Here is a 23,101-nt window from a genome sequence, read left to right as displayed (position 1 = left end):
TTTCTTCCTGTTCCTCTTTCTATAGTTTCTTTATTTTTTATTATTCTCTTCCATATTCCTAGTGTGACACCAACAGCCAAAACCAAATTCCTTGCATGTTGTGTACTTACTAAAGCTGATTCTGATCACTTTTCTGTCTTTGGTCTAGGCAAGAGGAAAAGGTGCAACAGAAAATTGGACCTTCCAAGCGTACTTGTGGAGATGCAGGCTGAGGAGGAGCGGAACCGGCACCCAGCATGATGAGAACATCCAGTTGCTCCTCAGCGAGGCAAGAGAGAATGAAGCGGCCTTGCAGTGGAGGAGATGGTCCAGAATGCTGCCTTCAACCAGTCATTCCTGACTGTACTGGGGCAGCTGGTGCAGGCAGTGCTGGGTGTACTGGGGCAGCTGGTGCAGGCAGTGCTGGGGCAGCTGGTGCAGGCAGTGGGCAGCCAGAGTCCACCTCCCAGAGACTTGAGATTTAGTTGTATATAGTTTTACTTTTAGTCCTCCACTGTAGGAGAGGCCCACCACAGTTTGTACTTTACACATTGTAAATAGTTTTGATTTTGCTGCTGACTAATAAACTATTTTGTGACTTATGTGATTGCATCATAACTTCTCATTTTGTCTGTTAAGACACTGGTAGGAAAAGAGTCAACAGCCTGAACCAAACAATTCTGTATTTCCTTATGTTTAATGTTTAATGGGATTTAACATGTTTTAAGACAAACTCCTTTATGGTTCATAACTCTGTTGACTGAATTACACCAAAGCAATACTGATTTATCAAACTGGAATATTCTTAAAACAGCTGTTTTAATGTCTTGGTGTTTGTCATGTAATCTTGCTAACCTTCACAAATAAAACAATGGCACAGACACATCTGCAAAAGGTACAAAAGTTTATTGTCAGAATTGCATTAAAGAAAACAACAGCAGTCCGGGGACAGAAAAACAAGTATAACGAGAAGAATAACTTAACTTTTGCATGACACGTAGTGCATCAGTGCATCCTGTACATCTCTGTCCTCCTCCTCTACACCTTGTACCACTGCAGGCTCATGTGCTGCTGCTTCAGGTAAATCCCATGAAGTCTCATAAGAGAGCATCTGAAACACATACACAGCATACATATTTTAATACCTAATAGCGATAAACTGCAGCCATTACAGGGTCGTTCACAGGACTGATACACGATAGCTAGCGAACTAGCATTAGCTAACCCTCATATGTCGTCTCGTTCATATCCTCTTGTCTTCAGCTTGATGCTGCTGTATCGCCTCCCAAACTCTCCTGTGTGTCTCCTCAGTGTTCCGACTCGCCGCTCTCAGCTTTCTCCGACTCTTCTATTACTTTGAATCTGACAGAAAGCCACAGACCGAGCAGCAGGTGAACCATCGTCTCCGTTATGTTGCGTTTGTGTCGCACGCAAATGACGTTAAGGGACTTTCGGCTCGCTGCTATGACGACTCCACCCACGACGAGGCTATATGGAAAAGCAACTAAACCGAGACGAGCCGAGTCAGATACAATAGTGGCGAACCGTACCGCGCAGAGTAGATGCTTGTGGAATCGCGGCTAAACTGTGGGTTGGAACTATTGTGTGAAACTGATTTTCCGTACGATTTCTCTGGAGTCGATTAGTTCTGGCTGCAGCTCGCGCGGGCCGGCTCACAGATCGTCTATTCTGAAATATGGCTCACTCGGTCGAAACAAAATTTTATAAGGACATAACTTTGCTATCATGCTGAAACAACAATGAAAGGGATACAACACAAAACAATGTGCATAAAAATAACATTTTAAACGAAAGATTGTTCATATGGAAGCTTGAAATCTTTTCAGGTTTTCACGTATATTTTTGTGGAGTCATAATGTTAGTTTAAAACAGTCAAGTTAATCTCAATAATTAATAATGCTGTTAATATTTATCATAGTCGGTGTGGTGGAAAATGTCAAATACATGTGTCCAGATATGAATATATTTTTATTAATTTATCATATATGTGTATTCAGAAGTTATTCTGAGTGCTGTTCTTCATGTAATCATTCATAATTATCCACATGGCCATATGTATTTCTACAGTCATGTTCAAAAGTATAGTAGTTTGGTAAAGACAATGTTTATCAGAAACAGCACCTTAAGGTTCAACTACAGTTTCCTGCTAGATGAAGAAAGGGCCTTCTGGAGGAAAGTTCTGTTGTCCAAAATTGAGCTATTTGGCCACAATGACATGCAATATGTTTGGTGAAGAGAAGGCAAGAGAACTAGTAGGTATTGTCAGGCATGGTGGTGGTAGTATTATGCTCTGTGGCTGCTTTGGTGACTGCTTTGAATTCCACAAAGAGGCCACAGCCATCAGAGAATACCGTTCCCATGAAAGGGTGTATATGGTCTGCAACAATGCTTAGGTAGGTGGTACGTGTCAGAGTAACGTCCACGTGGATGGAGGACTCAAGGTTTCCCAGCAGAACGTTGCCTGAAGCATCACACTGCCTCTGCTGGCTTGCCTTCTTCCCATAGTGCATCCTGGTTCCATGTGTTCCCCAGGTAAGCGTCGCACCCAGCCATCCACATGATGTAAAAGAAAACTTGATTCATCAGACCAGGTCACCTTCTTCCATTGCTCCAGGGTCCAGTTTTGATGCCCATTGTTGGTACTTCATTACGTCATTACAGAATTGGAGGACATTTTACATCCCACCCATCAAATTTCAAATAATCTATGTACAAAATACTAAAACATGCAGTTGTTGTGTAAATGTTCTTGTCCTGAGACCAAATCTAAAAAACTAGGAGAAAGGAATGTTTGAAAATATTTTAAAAATACCAAATAAGTCTGGAGTTCAACCTAAAATGTCATTTTTCTCTTGTCCCACCCAGATGCCCAAATTAAATCTCAAATAAAACAGTTAAAATGAAATTTAAATCTACTTTTTTTGGTTTTATTTTTTGTCATTGATGCCTCTTGTAATTGTGGGAACATTTTTTTTAATCAACACAATATTTTAAATAATTATTATGCATGGAACGTGTGTCCCACAACAACCCTGTTAGCATAACCTTTTTAGCTGGTAGAAGAAGAAAACAGTGAATCACATGAAACACTGGAATTAACTCTCTACCTCATATTATCAGGATCAGACTAATTGTTTTGACTGTTTTCCATCAATCAGTTTGTCCTCTTGGTCAGCAGTAACAGCAGCTAAATATCTAGCTTCTACTACTGAGAAAAAGATCACATTAGCATGGATTAGCAACCCTGTTACTGTGATTAGAGTAGGGTTAGCAAACAACACAGAAAACATGGAATAAAAATGCTACCATTGATGTGGAAGCTGAGCCAATCAAGCCTTTGATAGTTTATTACCTATTATTGATGAATATGGAGCAGAAAAGTGTAAAAGGGAAGGTTTATTTTTCAAACATTTTGAAACCCAAATGTCCTCCAATTTTGGAATGACTCATGTATCTGATCCTTTAATAAGAGGCCTGCAATCCTTTTTAAATTTTTTTTTTGTGCCCGGTTCCAGTAAACATGTCAGAGTGAGACCTCTCTCTTCCTCCTCCACTTCCTCCTCATCCTCCTCCTCCTTCCAGGCACGCGGGCTGCTGCGGTGCTCCTCGGCTCGTACGCTGATTGTTGTGGCTCCTCGTCATCCGAATAAAGTTCTGCTAACCCCGTCGGCTCGCCTCGTTCCGCCCCAGAACCACCGAACTAATGGCCGACTCCCAGGAGGACAAGCTGTACCGGGCCGAGTACGCCAAGAGCGGCCGGGCTTCGTGCAAGAAGTGCAAAGAAAACATCGCCAAAGACTCCCTGAGGATGGCCATCATGGTGCAGGTAGGCATAGCCGCTCCGCTAGCTAGCTTAACAAAACCGCGCTGTTTCGGTCAAAAAATTACTGTGCAAACATAGCGGATGTTTACGAGCAGAATGGAGGGTTGGAAAATTACCTCTGAATGTTTAATCCTAAATGAGGGCCCTGTTTGCATTTAAATGGCTGACGTTGTCCACAAAGAGCCGCTGAGCCCCCCTTTAGTGTTGCATTCATTCATGCATGGAGTTATTCATGAAACTGAGCTTCTCACGATGATGATGTGCATCTAAATTTATAATACAAACCCCAGGAGACACGCACCCACAGCACCAGACTGTAAAATCTCCTGCTGCCCCACTGAGAAGGTAATTAATTAAGTCTTAAGAAACCTGCTTATGTGGCTGCAGCAGGTCCTTACTCATGGTCTGTGGAGCAGCTCCAGATCCACACTCAGTGTCCATTTAAAGGCCAGAGACACGCTGAGTCAGTGAGAAGGACACTTTAATCCAGGGGTGTCAAACTCATCTTAGTTCAGGGGGCCACATTCAGCCCAATTTGATCTCAAGTGACCAGTAAAATCACAGCATAATAACCTATAAATCGCCACAACTCCAAATGCTTCTCTTGTTTTAGTGCAAAAAGTATGTTCTCTAAATGTTCACATTTAATGAATTATCTTCTTACAAAACACTACGAACAACCTGAAATGTCTTAAGAAATATAAGTTTAATCACAACAATACTATGCCTCAGTTTATCATTTACACATTACAGATCACACTTTATCTACAAAGACACAAAACATTTAGTCACAGGCATCTGGAACCGAATGATGTAGTATTTTACTTTATGATCAAAATGACAAAAGTCAGACAAAAAAACAACCAAAACAAGACAAAAGATTGCAAAAATGAGACTCAAAACGACAAATGATGCGAAACAAAGCAAAAAAGAGCCCCAAAAAATCGACAAAAAAGTTACAAAGCAGTAAAAAAATGGATAAATGACCAAAACGAGACAAAAAATTAAACGACACAAATGAGACAAAAAATGACAAAAGCGACGAACAGGACAAAAAAACAGACAACGCAAGCCAGACCAAAAAACACACAGAATGACAAAAACTACTCATAAAACAACGAAAAACGCAAAACAACAAAAACGTAAAACAAACGATAAGTCAGACAAAAAAAGAGACAAAAAACAAGACAAAATATTGCAAAAATGAGACACAAAGCAACAAAAGAACAATGAACAATCTAATGTTTTTCTTTATGATCAAAACAACTTGTCATTTTCTAGAAATTATTTTAAATTTACAGTTTTACAAATTTACAATATGCAGTTAATGTCTTTTCTTTTACAAAGTCGTCTCGCGGGCTGGTTTTGGCCTGCGGGCCGCATGTTTGACACCCCTGCTTTAATCACTTCACTGATTGTAACATTTTAATGCATAGTCATATTTAAAGATGCCATGTGTGTAAAATGCATGGACAACCTGTATTTGACACAAGTATTTTGCATTTTTTCTTATAGTAATAATATAATTTCTTCTCTTGCGATAGGGCAGAGCAGTTGATCAAAAATCACCATCAATTAGCCTTTCAACACTACTAGCTAACACAGTGTAGCATTAGAACACAGGAGTGATGGTTGGAAACAGAATGGTCTAACCCACTTTCTGTAGTTTTTGAGAAAAATTGGTTCAAAGTTTCGCTTTCAAGAATGGTCTAACATTCCACTCTAACGCTATATTTGGGTTGTGGGTTAGACCACGTTGCCACTAAAATCTAGATCATAAAATATTACAGAAGTTATATAAAACTCAGTTGGGATTTTTTTCTGCCTCTAACCCCTTCAATTATCTGTTAAGCTCATCAAAAGCTGTTGTGAACATGTTTGAGTGCATCAGACTTGGCTGTTTAATGCTGTAATTGCATTGGGTTTCTGTCTTTTATACATAACAATGCAAACATCCTGAAATTTCTTAAGAAAAATAAGTGCAATTTTCACAACATTATGCCTCAGTTTATCATTTACACATTACAACTTACAGATCACAGTTTATCACAAAGGTACAAAACTTTTAATCACGGGTATCTGGAACTGAGCATAATACTGCCACCACCGTGCTTGATGATGTGGCCCCTGAACCACAATGATTTTGACCCCCCTGCTCTTGTTGCTTCATCATTTTAATATTGTTTTTTCTTCACTAATAGAAGTGCAAAACTTCCCACTGAAACTGCAGTAACTGTGACAATCATCTAAATATGTTTTTTTTTTTGTATTTGTTTTTTTGCATGGCGTTCAGTCCTGTTGTGCAATCGCACATAAAAAAACGTGTGTCAGGAAGAAAAGAGCAGAACTTATTAAATATCACGTGCCTTTGCAATTTTTTTTCACTTCTGCTAAATAAATCTGCCTAAACAAAATCCTCCATCAGTAGAGATGCGTTGGACCCTTAAACCTCATGTAATGACCAGAACAGTGTAAAATGGACTTTCCAGGCTTGTACGTAACACAGAGGTATTGTTTTCCCATAGCATGATAATTACATTTATGAGATAATAAAGTGTTAATACCACTGCTTCACTATGAACACACTGGCTATAAACACTGAATCTCCCTTGTCTGTTTCAGTCGCCCATGTTCGATGGGAAGGTCCCCCACTGGCACCACTTCTCCTGCTTCTGGCAGCGAGCAGCAGCTCAGTCCACCGCCGACATCGCTGGATATTCTGACCTCCGCTGGGACGACCAGGAAAAGGTCAAGAAGGCCATTGAAAGCGGTGGAGCTACAGGAGGTCGGTACTCTACTGTAGGGCTTTGACTTCAGTTAGGCGCTGTGCATGAGGTTTTTACCTGCATGGAGGAGTTTTTGGTGGCTTCCAAAGAGGAAAATCACCTGCACCAAAGTCAACAGTTGAAAAGGGTATTTTTTTATTGCATTGTGAATTAGAGTTTCTTTTACTCGAGCATAATTGTAATTTTTGTCATACACGACCGTTCAGAAGTTTGGGGTCACCCAAACAATTTCATGTTTTCCATGAAAACTCACACTTCTATCCATGTGCTAACATAATTGCACAACAGTTTTCTAATCATCAATGAGCCTTTCAACACCATTAGCTAACACAATGTAGCATTAGAACACAGGAGTGATGGTTGCTGGAAATGTTCCTCTGTACCTCTATGGAGATATTCCATTAAAAATCAGCCGTTTCCAGCTAGAATAGTTATTTACCACATTAACAATGTCAAGACTGTATTTATGACTCATTTAATGTTAGCTTCATTAAAAAACTGCTTTTCTTTCAACAATAAGGACATTTCTAAGTGACACTAAACTTTTGAATAGTAGTGTACATGAATTAAAGTTGATCAAAAATTAGTTAAAGTTGCTCTAAAGAAGTTAAAATTGGTCTATATTAGTTAAAATTGATCGTTAGTGTATGTCAGAAGTAACAGGAAAATTGTTGCTCCAGTGCTTATGATACTTTTCCCCTAAAGGCCCATTCTGAGACAGGAAAATCCCTACTGTAGTCCCTTTATAGAAGCTGTTGAGCAAATTAATTAGTTCAATGTCATCTCGAGCTTGAGTTATTACAAGCAAACTTTGCAAGTAATATCTTAGACTCATAAATAGAGGCGCCATCAGTTCAACAGTGTCGGATTAGTTAATGATTGGATAAGCTTTGCTTTGTGGAGACAAACATCACCATCCAACAATAGTCATAAAGTAACTCTTCCATTGTTGTAAATGTCTGTGTAGTATGAAACAAAGATTATTACCTGCCCAGTTGTGTAGGTTTATAGGTTCATCAGTGGAAAAACAAACTTTAATTATAGAGAACAAACGTCTGTATAGTGGTGTAAAGAAAAGAGCCTCCTGGTGACCCTGGTGCAGCTTAATTAGAGCTCTACTTCGAGCAGAATCTGACAGGCCATTGGGAAATAAAAAACATATATTTATAACTGGCTATCAAACAGATCACGTAAATCATTCTGTAAACTAATATGCTAAAAAGCAAAGTGGTGAAGGAGCCTACTACATTGTTAAAGACCTCATCAGTGAGTTCCTGGTTCGACCATTTATTGCACATCTACAGTGAGAGGTTTTAACATTTATTAGCTGACAAATCATAATCAAAGAGAATTTTTCAGATATCCATACCATAATTTTTCTTAGGCCACATGATGTTAACTTTTACTATTCATATAAATAGGGTTTCTCATTGAAGATAATTACAATTGAGCTGCAAATATGAATTATGAATAGCTATAACTCCAGTTTCTCCCTAGTCATAACACATAATTCTTGTTCAAGATACTTTTAATTGTCTTCAAGTCAAAATATCTATGTACAGGGGGTCCGCGACTTCCGTCCGAGTTCCATTCCTATGGATCGATGTAAGTTTTTTGCCGTAAGCCAGAACTCGAAAATGTAAACAAAGCCGTTACATGCATCATGATATGGATCAGTTCTTCAGAAAAGTCATGAACACCAACGACTTTCATGCATGTATGAGTCATTTTACAAGAAGATAACAGAATATGTTGCACTGTTTTTGTAACTTGAGCGTTTTATTATATCTAATTTCACTTCCATGGAGACGGCTTTCCTTTTCTTTGAAGCATTGCCATCAGAAGAGTCTGACTTATACTTGGGAGCCAGAATGAAGGGTAAAAAGTTAGAATGTAGCACAATCCAAAGTAGCGTACAACCGGAGAATGTAAACAAAGCCGTCTTATAGCACCATGTGACGACATATTCATTCACTCACCAACTAGTTCCATGTAACCAGTTCCGACGTAATGACGAAACGCCGTAGGTCGAGGACGTCGTAAACCGAGGACCCCCTGTGTAGTTCTTTTTAGATACTCTAAGTTTTAACAAATCAGAATGACAGATGAACTGAAATTCTGATTAGTGAAAAGGATTTTGTCGGATTGCCCAACTACTAGATTTCTTCCCAGTTACCACGTATTTTTTTAATCTTGAATTAAAGTTTTGACCTGTCAAAATGATGTATCTGTAATTAAGTTAGAAGCTATGGCAAGTTTGCTTTTTAAACATAGTGTACCACTGAAACCATATCAGCTAAACTGTTTCACTGCTACGTTTACGTTGGAGCAGCCTGAGGGCAAAGTTTTAGTAGATTTGGACCACAAGTCTGTAAAGAATGAAGCTCTTATTCTCCATCTACTGCCTGCTGATAAGCTCTTCCTATTTCACAGCATTTTCTGGTGATCTTACCAACCAGATCAGCTGCCATTGCTTCCGCTAACACGGTTGAAATGCTTTGCTAGTCACAATGGCATCTTCGATATCTGCAGTGATTATTTTGACCTCTCCGAACGGAATTACAGACGTCCCTGTCGTTTTGATTAATTAAAATTATGTTAATTACAAATTCTAACTACTCACAGTGTAATTACAAATAGTCATAATGATGCGGACTCTTCCCTGTATTTCCTGTCTCTTTTCACAATCCTTTAAAATATTAATCAATATTGGAACAAAAAAGCCTGAAAACAAACAAAAAATGCAAAATAATCCCCGCATTTTAGCTTCTCAGTTGTGTTTTTGTACTATGCTACAATAAATCGGGTTTGGAGTTGGTCACATCTCTGATCTTCTTTGTCATAATGAGTCAAATAATCGGTCAGATATTCCGTCTTGTAGGAAAAGGAAACCAGAAAGGTGGAGCCAAAGGAGAGAAGACGCTGAATGACTTTGCAGTGGAATATGCCAAGTCGAACCGCAGCACATGCAAAGGCTGCGAGCAGAAAATAGAAAAGGTTTGCAGCCTCTTCTTATGGTCGCACAGGAAAAACTGCTGTTCAAATTTAACAATAGCTAGTGAGAATATTATCATTTGATGATTGTGGTCCTTTGTTCTTCCCCCTCAGGATCAGATTCGTGTATCCAAGAAAACCGTGGACCCCGAGAAGCCCCAGCTGGGTCTGATCGACCGCTGGTACCACACGGCGTGCTTCGTGAGCCGCAGGGAGGAGCTGGTCTTTAGGCCTGAGTACAGCGCCGCTCAGCTGAAGGGATTCAACGCACTGCGGGCAGAAGACAAGGAGGAGCTTAAGAAGAGGCTCCCAGCTGTCAAATCTGAAGGGTGAGACAAAGATCAAGAGGTTGCAAGATGTGCTCGGTTTCAAATTTCAGATTGTTCATAGTGTTTTCTAAAAACACAGTTTATTAAATGTGAACATTTTCAGAATTGTACTTTTTTGTACTAAAACAAAGGAAAAATTTGGAGTTCTTGTTATTTATCAGTTATTATGCTTTAATTTTACGGGTCCACTCTTCTTGAGATCAAATTGGGCTGAATGTGGCCCCTGAACTAAGATGAGTTTGACACCCTTGGTTTCGATGGAATCAAGTCTCGCCAATGTGGTCAGGTGTGTTGTTCCCTTCAGGCGGCCGTTCTGTCTCTATCATCAGCCTCTCTGTCTCCCACCGTCCTACAGCACAAAAAAATTGCCTTAAACGTGTCCCTGAAAGCAGTCATTGTGTACGCGTACAGGAAGGGGTTGACGGCGGAGTTTGCGTGTGACAGGATGATGGCGGTGAGCAGCAGTTCCAGCGGCACAAAGCAGCGAGGACACAGCAGCAGAAAGCAGTTGATGACGTGAAGCGGGATCCAGCAGATTGTGAAGAGGAAAAGAACCAGGAAGAGAGACGTCGCAGTCTTCATCTCTCGCCGCATGCTGGCTGCAGCCCTCGCTTGTCCCGCCCCTCTGCCGCTTCGCTCGCACGCAATCCGCCTCACCTGCCGCTTGACCGTGACAAAGATCTGGGCGTAGATGAGGAACATGATCACTAGGGGTGTGAGCACGCAAGCGAAGAAGTTGAAATACACCATGTAGGTCATGTCCACCACCAGGATGAAGAAGCAGTGGCCCGAATCAGGCGGCGTCTTGTGCCATCCCATGAGAGGGACGAGCCCGATGAGGAAGGCCAGCAGCCACGTGGTGAGGATCACTAGCACGGCGTTGCGGGGCCTCATCAGGACCTGGTATCGGAAGGGCATGAAGATGGCGACGTAGCGCTCCACAGCCACCGCCAGCAGGCTGAAGATGGAGCTCTGGGTGAACATTATCAGAACGCTGAGCATGAGCAGACACAGGTAGAAGTTGTGACGAGGCAAACCGACGTCGGTCAGGATGGCACAGGGGATGGCGATCACACCCACGCAGATGTCTGCCACTGCCAGCGACACCAGGAAGTAGTTGGTGACGGAGCGTAGTTTGCGGTTGAGGCCCACGGCGGCGCAGACCAGTAAATTGCCGGTAATGGAGAAAAAGGCGATGATAAGCTCAGCCGCCATGTACGCCGCATTCGGGGAAATCACCACGTCAGTCGATGCAGGTGAAGAGGAGGAGGAGGAATTGGAGAAAGAAGTAGTCGAAAACTCTCGAGAAAGTTGTGAAAAAGAGAAAGATTGGTGGGATGAGCTGCCACTTTGTTGGAAAGAGTAGAAATTCAGCAATTCAGCTGGATTCTCCATACTTGGACCTAGAAAGAGAATTAAAATTCACCTTAGATGTCAAGCTGAGCTATTGAGTGCAGCAATAAAATGCATTATAGCAGTGAAATCACTCACCAGTCTACAGCTACACGAATCTGTAGATAAAAATGTTGTCGGTCAAGAATCTGAGGACTCCATCAGTGTTAATCTGACAGCAGCCATCCTGGCATAAAAAACCAGACGGATACTTCTGTTGAAAAACTGAAGGATCCTGTTTTATATGTCCTCCTCTCTCCTCCGTGATGTCAGTTGTTGTCTGACAAAGGAGGCTTTTTGTTTTGTTTTTCTTAAACAGATCGGACAAGACTGAGTGCTCCTCGGTGGTCATTAACTGAAAAGTGTGTTTCGGGTCTCATGGGGGGCGTCCAGTACATTTTTCTTGTTAGGACAGAGTGCACGATACCGTCACTGCCGCCTGGGATTGTGCCGACATGCACCAGCTTGTGTTTGTGTGTGTCCATTAACTGATGGGGCCCTAATGAGTCAGTTTAATGAATAAAGGTGTCAGATTCCCACTTGTTTGTTCCTCATCCTGACAGTCGTCCTGTGTCCCTTTACGCCTCATTTAGGAAGTTAATTTAGATGTTTTTTTCACCTTCTTTCTTTGTCCTTGCTGAATTGCTGGGGGGAAAAACTAATTAAAGTTTGGATGCGACTTTTTCCTGAACTTGTGTTTATGTTTACAGAAAGCGTAAAGGAGACGAAGTGGATGGAGTCTCAAAGAAACAGAAGAAAGAGGAAGAAGATGAGAAGAAAAAGCTTGAAGAGCAGCTGAAGGTGATTTTATTCCTCTTTTTCTCTTACATTTTGGAGTAAACATTCAACCAAAGAAAGTCTTGAAAGTCTTCTTTTTTCTTTGAAAATGAAGGCTAAAATGATATAAATGTTGAAGTTGAACTGATCAGCCACAGATTCCTTTTTCTTCCAAAATTGAGCCCCAAGTCGATTCTTTGTTTGATTTTTTTCATGAAGTTGGGTCGACCATGGTCAGATTTTGATGCTAGTGTCTCCTCCTATATTTTGGCTACACTCTCTACTTCTGTATTTATGCACTGGATAAAGGATGGAGCTAGCTACCCTTTGCAGAGACAACGCATCAAAACTCTCAGCTAGAGCTTCAAAATACTATGTACTGAAAAGGTCAACAAATCAGAAACAAAACTCAGTCATTTCAATTTCTTTTTGTGAAAGGGCAGTGTTGAGGAGGGGAATGGACAGCAAGCTAAGACTACATATCCTGAAAACTGAAATCATACCTACTATTTAACAAACTGATTGGTAGCATGTAGGAAAAAAATCTTCACATTGTGTCTAGATTAACTAAACTGGCTACAATGCACTGAATACATTTGACCCACTATCTTATTAGAATAAATAAACTATTTACAGGATATTAAATCATTTTAATTCAATTATTTTTTACTGAGTTGCCCGTGTACCTGTTTATATTCATAGAATTTCTGAAAACAAACCTGCTAGTGATCCCAGCATAAGAACTATTGGGAAATATAGTGCTGGCAAGTCAACCAACTAGTTTTAGATGAGATGATATGCCTGGATGGTTGTTGAGCTTGATAACACCCAACTTTATTGACAAAGTGCCGCTCGCACTGATGACTGCTTTAACTCGGTATCAACTAGTTTGGAGTTAATGTTCATTAAATGTTTAATAAAGGAAACCCAGCAGTGTCCATTAGGTTTGACGTGTTCAAAGTTGTGAAAAAGCAGAATGTTCACAGGTTGTCTGTTCAATCATCGACGTTAAAATTACGATCACATGACAACATACCAATCAATGAGTCGACTTGGAGATGGTAGCCTTAGCAAACATCCATAATGTTCAGTGACAATGTTCCTAATACATTTCCGTTTTTGTGTTTGTTGTAAATACTTGTGTCTACAGAGCCAAAGCCAGCTGATTTGGGGAATCAAGGACAAACTGCGGAAACATTGTTCAACCAACGATATGAAAGAGCTGCTGATTGCAAATAGACAGGAAGTTCCCTCCGGCGAATCCAATGTAAGAAAACCTCAACTTGTCAAATATTTATGTGGATCTTGAGACCCATCTTATTCAGAAATAGTCATTCTTACATTCAAGTAGAGATTTCCTTTATGTTCTTTGCATCTTTTTTAAGAAGCAAGTTTTCAGAGATAACATCGTGCTCATATAAGTACTGTAAAAGAGTAACACGTGTCTTTTGTAGCGTTCAAGTATGCAATACTTCATCACAATATGTGTTGAGTATTTTTATTTACTACTCATGAATTCAGTCTTTGTTGTTGTGTATGTGCAACACTATATTTAAATGACAATTTTAATTTGTTGCCATTAAGAGTGTCCTTACAAATGTTGTTTGACTGACAGGTGGTCGACAGCCTGGCAGACGGTATGGCTTTCGGTGCTCTGGAGCCCTGTAAGGAGTGCCAGGGCCAGCTGGTGTTTAAGGGTGACGCTTATTACTGTAAAGGCGACATTTCGGCCTGGACGAAGTGTGTGTTCAAAACCACAACACCAATACGCAAAGACTGGGTCATCCCCAAGGTGGGTCAGCTCATTACAGGACTCCCTTTAGCTCTTTTATAATGACATATTGATCAACTCGTGTGACTACCCACAAATAAAATGAGCAAAATTAGGTGGGGACATTCATATTTGACTATTTCCTGCTGCTTGCTTTGAGTTACAATTGACATTTGGCTCTGATTTTAAACACATTTCCATTAAAATCTTACATTTCAGGAATTCCACGAAGTCCCTTTTTTGAAAAAATTCAAGTTCAAGCGACAGGACAGACTTTATCCCAAGGAGGCTCCCACCAAAACTCTGACAGCGGCCAAAGCCGAACCTCTGGCGAGTGCATCGAGTGCTCCGACCGAACGGCTGCCAGAGGGAGCACCTTCAGGTGAAACCAAGAGAAATATGTCAATATCCTGCATAGACGTTAGAATTTGACATCCTCTCTGTATGCTGTGGTTGTAATTTGATCCAGATGATACATTAAATATACAATAAATAAAATACTTCATGGTGAAACAAAGACGTAGAGCTAAACAATAAGTAACTGTTACTGGAACAAATTAAGTCTTTTATGTGTGTGTATTTGCGCTGCAGACAAACCTCTTACTGGTATGAAACTACTGGCTGTGGGCAAACTGAGCAAGAACAAAGATGATCTGAAGGCTGCTGTGGAGGAGCTCGGTGGAAAGATCACCGGCACAGCCAATAAGGCGTCTTTGTGCCTCAGCACCAAGAGTGAGTAATGATTCAATAAAGCAAGAATTAGTAAATGGGACAATAAGTGCAGTCACATTTAAGAGCACCACTAAGAAGTTGGTTACCTTTGTACCATTTCAAACTATTCATCCGGCTCAAACTACCTGAATTTCAATTTTAAAAAAAACAAAAAATTGTGGTGTTCTGAAACTTTTGACCAGTAGTGTATATTGTGGAATGTAACATTTCCAGATTGTAACGGTTTCTTTGTCCTCACGGTTTCACAGAGGAGGTGGAGAAGATGAGCAAGAAGATGGAGGAAGTGAGAGACGCCGCTGTGCGTGTGGTCTCTGAGGATTTCCTCACCGACATCAGGTCATCAGGCAAAGCTCTCCAGGAGCTGGTCTCCCTGCACGCCATCTCCCCCTGGGGTGCAGAGGTCAAAGTCGAGGCTCAGGCTCCGTCCGCCGCCTCCAAGTCTGGAGCACCGGCTGCCAAGAGCACAGGGAGGGTGAAGGAGGAGGAAGGTAAAGGCGGTTATAAAAGTACCGAATGTTGCCAAGGCATATGTTTATTAATGTTTATTTGAAGACTAGGTCACAGCTTGATATTAGATTAACTTTAGTGATCAGTCAGTGGGGAAATTTGTACGTTTTGATTAGCGAGATAATTAAAATAAATAGGGAGAAAAACAAGACAAGAATTTCAAAAGCATAAAATAACAGGCAAAACAAATAAATGATGATATAGACTATATACATCTTTCAAATGTGAACATATCATGATGGATAATTTACTCAAATTGTAGGACATACATTGTGTGTAGAATTATACAATAAAGTTATAAATAGTCATGGCACTACATTTTGTTACTGGAATGGAAAAGTTGTAGAGAAAAACCTGTGTTACATTATGCTACTGCGCTTGTAGAGCAATAGAGAAATGATACATTATGTTGCTACACAGCTGTAAGAGAAAATGAAAGGGGATTCGATTGCCATTCTGTTAAATCTGAATCGAAAATAAATAGATCAGAATATGTAATTATTGAGTATAACACTATAAGCAATTGAATGTTTTCCATTACAGGTGGTAGCAAATCCAAGAAGATGAAACTGACAGTCAAAGGTGGAGCTGCTGTGGATCCAGACTCAGGTAATCATGAGTCCCCTGGACTGAACACATCAAGTCCTTTGTTTCCTCTGACTGTTTCCTCTTTTGATTATTTTTGTAGGTCTGGAGAACAGTGCCCATGTCCTGGAGCAGAATGGGAAGATGTACAGCGCTACGTTGGGTCTTGTGGACATTGTCAGAGGAACTAACTCCTACTATAAACTGCAGCTGCTAGAGGATGATGTACAGAAACGGTAATCTCACTCTATGAGGTGTTGTAACTTGTTTATCACTCTCCTCCACTAACTGAAATATGATCTATCCATATACTAACTTGCACATCTCTTGCACTACCATCTCTTGCACTACTGCTTGTAGGTACTGGGTGTTCAGGTCATGGGGCAGAGTGGGCACCACCATCGGAGGCAACAAGTTGGACAAATTCCACGATAAGAACTCTGCCCTGGATAACTTCCTGGGTGTTTACAAGGAAAAGACGGGCAACGACTGGGGCTGCTCCAACTTCATCAAATATCCCAATAAGTTCTACCCACTAGAGATTGACTACGGACAGGTACACAAAACCTGCACAGAACTTAAGAAGTACACGTGCCACAGCATGTTTTCAGTGCCTGACTTGGACTTTGTGATGCTAATGTTTGTGAGCAGGATGAAGAGGCAGTGAAGAGGCTGACGGCCACCGCTGGCACCAAGTCAAAGCTGGACAAACCTGTCCAGGAGCTCATCAAGATGATCTTTGATGTGGAGAGCATGAAGAAAGCCATGGTGGAGTTTGAAGTAAGACTTTGCTACTAATAGTAATGTACACTCATTGGCCACATTATTAGGTCCACCTTGCTAGTAACAGGTTGGACCCCCTTCTGCCTTCAGAACTGCCTTAATTCTTGTTATCATACTTTCAACAAAGTGTTGGAAACATTCCTCAGAGATTTTGCTCCATATTGACATAATAGCATCACAGTTGCTGCAGATTTGTCGGCTGCACATCCATGATGCCAATCTCCCGTTCCACCACATCCTAAAGGTTCTACTGGATTGAGATCTGGTGACTGTGGAGGTCGTTGGAGTGCAGTGAAATCATTGTCATGTTCAAGAAACCAGTTTGAGATGATTTGAGCTTTGTGACATGGAGCATTATCCTGCTGGAAGTAGCATCAGAAGATGGTCCACTGTGGTCATAAAGGGATGGACATGGTTAGCAACAATACTCAGGTAGTCTGTGGAGTTTAAACCATGATCAGTTGGTACTAAGGGGCCCAAAGTGTGCCAAGAAAATCTCCCCCACACCATTACACCACGACCAGCAGCCTGAACCGTTGATACTCAAACTAGCCCGTCTGGCACCAACAAACATGCCACGTTCAAAGTCACTTCAATCTCCTTTCTTCCGCATTCTGATGCTCGGTTTGAACTTCAGCAAGTTGTCTTGACCACGTCTACATGAATAAATGCACTGAGTTGCTGCCATATGATTGGCTGATTAGCTGTTTGTGTTAACAAGCGTTTGAACAGGTGTACCTAATAAAGTGGCTGGTGAGTGTAGAACACAGACAGACCTGATCTGCATGTTGTAGTTTCTATGCTTCCTTTTAGCATTTTTAATGACAGCAGTTTTGTTTCAATGACAAAAAAGCAGCTTCTTTGGAAAGCACAGCTGAAATCATTTAATGTGTTTTGGAGATGTGAGGATTTTTTGTTGATTCATTTTTAATAATCAAATACCTACGAAAACAGATTATTAATGTGCTTTTTGAGAGATTTTTAGATGAGTCAAATGCAATGGATCTTCGTTTTTAGAATAGAATAGAAAGCCTTTACTGTCATTTTACAAAATACAACAAAATTTAAAGAGCCACTCCCGAAGTGCACCAACAATGTACACTATAAAACATTTTAAAACTCTATAAAAACACACCGAGTACAATGATGATATGAGCAGGCATGTGATAGTTTTCCTGAATTTCCTCACCTCTGACTTCTGTTACATTTGGTTTATTGTCATAAGACCTGAGGCCAGTAAGTGACACAACGGAATTTTCCCATCCAGCATAGCTTTGATAAGCAAAACCTTGTGCTATGACTGTTGTATTCCTTGCATCGTGGTGTTCTTGAGTTTAGATATTGTTTCGGGAGACGAGTAGTGTCTGTTTTTAAATATAATGTCTTTGTTGTTTCTGTCGTATTTCCTCAGACACAAATAGAAATTACTCAAATGTAGGAAACTGAACTAGCCAGCTTAGAAAGAATGCTCCTCTTTATTATGATGTCAGTAATTTCTTTTTTTTTTTATAAAGAAAGAACAATTTCTTTTTCATATTTTTAGCAGCAAAATAACAATCAGTTTGTTTTTCTCCAAAGAACAATTAGTGTTGATATGATCTCACTGTGTGCAACATTTTTTAGATTTAAGAAGGTAATTTTCCCTTTTCTGTCTTCAGATTGACCTCCAGAAGATGCCTCTCGGCAAACTGAGTAAGAGGCAAATCCAGAGCGCCTATGCTCTCCTGACTCAAGTACAGCAGGTCAGTCACCAACTCTAGGAGGGTTTTTATCAGTGTTCATTTCTCTGTTGGGTGAATTCCTGACGTAATACTGAGTCTTTTTGTATTAGTGGTTGGACAAGATATATGTAGCATTGATTGTGCAACGCTTTGTCTATGTTCATCATATTTTCGTTACAGGCTGTGTCAGATTGTGTGCCTGAGGCGCAGATACTGGATCTCTCCAATCGCTTCTACACGTTGATTCCTCATGACTTTGGCATGAAGAAGCCTCCACTTCTTAACACCCTGGACTACATTCAAGTAAGGACACAAATGTTCTGTCCCACTGTGCTGTTTGTCTTTGCGTTAACATCTCACTGACAAGCTAAACGGAGAATTTTTAAATATTGACCATAAATGCGTCACACGCTTCACTATCCAGGCTAAAGTTCAGATGTTGGACAACCTGTTGGATATTGAAGTGGCATACAGCCTGCTGAGAGGAGGAGCCCAGGACAACGAGCACGACCCCATCGACATCAACTATGAGAAACTCAAAACTAAGATTGAGGTAAAGAGTTTATCAAAGTTATTTTTTGGCCTTTTGTTCACTTTATTTGACAGGTTAGTCAGCAAAGTAGAGAGAAGGATGGGGGTAAAACCTCCAAAGAGCCGTGAGCTGGAATCAAACCCAGGTCGCTGCATCAGGAACTATAGCCCCTATTTATGGGTCGCCTGTTCAACCAGTGGAGTTATCTGGGTACCCAAGAGATTAACTCCTAAACTAATGCTGTAAATAATGTTTTAGTCGTAGTCATGGGCAGTGTGTAAGATTGTGCTTTGAGTTTTGTCATTATATAAAAAGGAGTATGTTGTGTGTTTGTTATTTTTCAGGTTGTTGACAAGACGTCAAATGAGGCTGATGTCATTATACAGTACGTCAAGAACACCCACGCTGCTACACACAATACGTACACACTGGAAGTGCAAGAAGTAAGTTATTAATTCATTTTTGCCATGACAACCATTTCATTTAATTGTAGTTTGCATTATTCTTCATTTATGACAGCTAATTTTATCACAAACTTTCTTCTCCTGTGTTGTCTGGCATTAACAGCCATCTCACCATCCCTACCGACTTCTTTCCGTCCTTTAGATCTTCAAAATCGTACGAGAGGGAGAGCAGCAGCGGTACCGTCCATTCGAAGAGCTACACAACCGCCAGTTGTTGTGGCACGGCTCTCGCACCACCAACTACGCCGGCATTCTGTCTCAGGGTCTTCGTATTGCTCCTCCAGAAGCTCCAGTGGTGAGTCAGTTTGTGACCAGGTTGAGTTCAAACTGGAGGGACAAGTATTCAAATTTCCCTTTAATATAAACCCAGTACTTTGTTATGTTTTCACATGACTAACTGCTGGATTACGCTGGTGTTTTTTTCTTCATTTTCCCCAGACTGGTTACATGTTCGGCAAAGGTGTGTACTTTGCTGACATGGTGTCCAAGAGTGCAAACTACTGTCACACCTCCCAGTCCGACCCTGTAGGCCTCCTACTGCTGGCTGAGGTTGCTCTGGGCAACATGTGAGTGACAATATAAATTTTTCAAAGAGTTTTTAAGTGTCAACCTTCAGAATATTATAATTGTGTTAACGCATAATTTCTTTTTAAATGCAGGCATGAACTGAAGAAGGCTTCACACATTACCAAATTACCTAAAGGCAAACACAGTGTTAAAGGTGAGAATTTATATGTATAGTGTAGTACAGACGTGCTGCACATATATAGTATAGTACAGGAGTATAGTACATATATATAGTATAGTACAGGGGTATTGTACATATACAGTATAGTACATATATAGTATAGTACAGACGTGTTGCACACATATAGTATAGTACAGGAGTATAGTACATATATATAGTATAGTACAGGAGTATTGTACATATATAGTATAGTACATATATAGTATAGTACAGACGTGTTGCACATATATAGTATAGTACAGGAGTATAGTGCATATATATAGTATAGTACAGGGGTATTGTACATATATAGTATAGTACAAAGGTATTGTACACATATATAGTATAGTACAGGGTATTCTACTAAAACTCAAAGCCATGGGAACCCCACATGTATTTAGTTGGTGATGCAGAAATCCCATAAATCTCTTTTTATGTTTGGTCTGTTTAAACTGCTGCTACTGCAGCTGATAGAACACAAATAAGAAAACTGAATTGCAATAATATGAACGCTCATTTTAAAAACTATATTGAAATAACATAAATATGTACTGTATATGTCATTGTTAGGGCAGGGTGTTTTGAGTTAACTGTATGCCAGGTTTTATTTACATACTGTTGTTTCTGGTGTGTGATATTTATTTATATGTTAGGTTTAATTTGTGCTTTTCTTCAGACTTTCATTCATCTACCTTTTTTTTTATTTTTTTCTTCCCAGGTTTGGGTAGAACTGCTCCAGATCCAGGCGCTGCGGTCAATTTAGATGGAGTGCAAGTGCCTTTGGGAAAAGGAGTCCACACCAACATCGATGACACAAGCCTACTGTACAACGAGTATCCTTTAATATTAATCGGCGTGTTTATTAATGTGATGATTAAATGGTCTCTCAGTCTATTTAATTCTGTCAATCTGCACTCAAAAAATCTGCAAATAATGTACTTGACAAAGAGTAAAATGCGTAGAAAGAGCTTTAAACTGCTTTCACTCTTGTGCAAAGTTCTCCAAACATATTATGTGAACTGAATTTAGGCTGGATGTCTTTGATTTTAAGATTACATCTGTGTTAATATTCATTATTGCTTGGCAACGTTTCATAAATTCTCGAATCTAATTTTTGTTGCAACTTGGCTACCAAAATGTAAAAATCAACAGGTTATTACTGAGCTAGTAAGTGTTATTTAATGTTTTATTTACTGTTCATTCACACATTACTAAGAGCAAACCCTTATAAGCACTTTATTAAATGTTTTATATGACACTTATAAGGGTTTATTCTCAATAATATATTAATGGTCCAAAAAAACCCATTAATTATGATTTTGGGTTGCCAGGTCTATTCAGAGGTCACATTTTTTGCTACCTTTTGCAAAATATGTCGAAATTCAGGGGTTTTTACTGAGTTTTAAAGTGTTTTTGATTATTTATTAACTGTTAATCAACACCCCACCTACAATAAACCCTTATGAGCACATTTTAATGGTTATATGGCACTCATAAGAATTTATTGTAAGCAGAATATTTAGAAACAGTTAACAAATCATCTGTTTAAGCTTTATAATTCATTTGCCATCCACTAATGATGATTTTTGGGTTGTCAGGTCCATTCATGTGTCTAATTTTTGCAACCTTCTGCTTTATTTTAAGTAATATGTTCATTAATGGTTAATAAAGCCTTTTAAATGGTTATATGAATTGTATAAATAGGTGAAAAGAAATATCCTGACATAGACTACCATTCAAAAGTTTGGGGTTACTTAGAAATGTCCTTATTTTTGAAAGAAAAGCATTTTTTAATTAAGATAACATTAAATGAATGGTAAATCCAGTGTAGACATTGTTAATGTGGTAAATGACTATTGTAGCTGGACATTTTTAATGGAATATCTCCATAGAGGTACAGAGGAACATTTCCAGCAACCATCACTCCTGTGTTCTAATGCTACATTGTGTTAGCTAATGGTGTTGAAAGGCTCATTGATGATAAACAGATGCATAAATCACTCCTGGTAAAACAGACAGTAATTTAATTATCTGTGCAGTTTGTTTTCTTTAACCGCTGCTCCTTCAGGTACATTGTGTACGATGTCGCTCAGATAAACATGAAGTATCTCCTGAAGATCAAGTTCAACTACCAGACGTCTCTGTGGTGAGAAAAACAGCCACGATCGAACCCTCTTCAGTGAAAGACAAGAAAAAAAACGACCAGTGTTGCCTCCAAATGCACCCGGGCTTCATTCTCTGCAACAGAACACGTTTGGAAAAAGAGCGATGCCACACCACGCTTTACAACTGTCACTTTATTGCTTTATTATCAGGTTTATTAGCAGGCAGTCTTCCATAGTTGTGCGTTAGGTACTTAAAAACTTTCTGACTTGCTCGTAAAGACAGTAGTTGAAGCACGGTGCGCACAGGTTAGGAGATAAACTTCTGTAACAGTTCATAGCTCTCAGTCTCACACAGCAACCGTTAATTTGAAAAGGATCTTGTTTTGTCATTCTTTGATAAACCCATAGTTAAAAAGGCATAGCACCACAAATTCAGGCTGAATTTGGAGTTGTGAGCAATCAATCTGCAGACCAACGTTTATGTTCTTTTTTTGCTCCGTGAAATAACCACTAAGATGCACATTTTGTAGACCATTGGATAAGGAGATACTGTATAGGCTTTTACACGTGTATATATATTTGTTTTTGTTGTTTCTGTCTGAGGCCGTCTTTCTTGCTTTGAAAAAAGAAAAAAAGGCAATGCGGTCAGTGTTGATGCGAAGTATTCTGTAAAAGACAACTGCCATGCTACGTGTTTCAACTTTTTTTAGTCTTTTTCTTGCTTACCTTAAACAAAATAAAACATCCTGGAAAAAAATGCCATCCCTGTGCGTTTGTGGGTCATTTTTGTATTCATGTACTGCACATCAGGGTTTTTCTGAATTTTTTATTTATTTTATTAACATTGTTGGGGAGGTCAGGGTGAGATACTGTACTACATGGTGGGTTGAACATGTTAAAGACATCATTTTTGGCTTGAAGATGAATCTTACTGCTTGTATTTGCACAAATTGAACTATTAAACAATAGAATTTCCCTATTTATAAATACACATACAGATAGAAATATGTGTGTATAGATGCTGTATGTAACTCCAAGGAAAAACTATTTGCTTCTGAATGAAAATATGAAAA

The 23,101-nt window shown here is 39.8% G+C and overlaps 2 protein-coding genes and 1 long non-coding RNA gene across 3 annotated transcripts; 1 reads left to right on the top strand and 2 right to left on the bottom strand.

The window, feature by feature from the left end:
• Window positions 1-866: 866 nt before the first annotated feature.
• Window positions 867-1,651, bottom strand: LOC129350238 (uncharacterized). The gene is made up of 2 exons (XR_008603588.1): window positions 1,205-1,651; window positions 867-1,090 (listed from the first exon to the last, which is right to left on the bottom strand). It is a non-coding gene; the product is annotated as an uncharacterized LOC129350238 (long non-coding RNA).
• A 1,921-nt stretch (window positions 1,652-3,572) lies between these two features.
• Window positions 3,573-22,790, top strand: parp1 (poly (ADP-ribose) polymerase 1). The gene is made up of 23 exons (XM_023293849.3): window positions 3,573-3,826; window positions 6,446-6,608; window positions 9,491-9,606; window positions 9,718-9,932; window positions 12,035-12,125; window positions 13,252-13,368; window positions 13,717-13,893; window positions 14,092-14,254; window positions 14,464-14,604; window positions 14,853-15,092; window positions 15,655-15,720; window positions 15,800-15,932; window positions 16,057-16,252; window positions 16,348-16,476; window positions 18,138-18,221; window positions 18,381-18,503; window positions 18,625-18,753; window positions 19,077-19,175; window positions 19,339-19,491; window positions 19,635-19,762; window positions 19,856-19,917; window positions 20,642-20,756; window positions 21,992-22,790. The coding sequence occupies exons 1-23, from the start codon at window positions 3,704-3,706 to the stop codon at window positions 22,071-22,073; spliced, it is 3,045 nt and encodes a 1,014-aa protein (XP_023149617.1). The 5' UTR covers window positions 3,573-3,703; the 3' UTR covers window positions 22,074-22,790.
• Window positions 9,885-11,327, bottom strand: LOC111584653 (adenosine receptor A1-like). Its single transcript, XM_035940800.2, has one exon. The coding sequence runs from the start codon at window positions 11,325-11,327 to the stop codon at window positions 10,233-10,235; it is 1,095 nt and encodes a 364-aa protein (XP_035796693.1). The 3' UTR covers window positions 9,885-10,232.
• Window positions 22,791-23,101: the final 311 nt, after the last annotated feature.

This window comes from Amphiprion ocellaris, chromosome 12 (genome assembly GCF_022539595.1).
Source record: "Amphiprion ocellaris isolate individual 3 ecotype Okinawa chromosome 12, ASM2253959v1, whole genome shotgun sequence".
In the NCBI taxonomy this organism is placed as follows: Eukaryota; Metazoa; Chordata; class Actinopteri; family Pomacentridae; genus Amphiprion; species Amphiprion ocellaris.
Note: the sequence above shows the minus strand (reverse complement) of the source record. Positions and strands in the feature narration are given on the sequence as shown.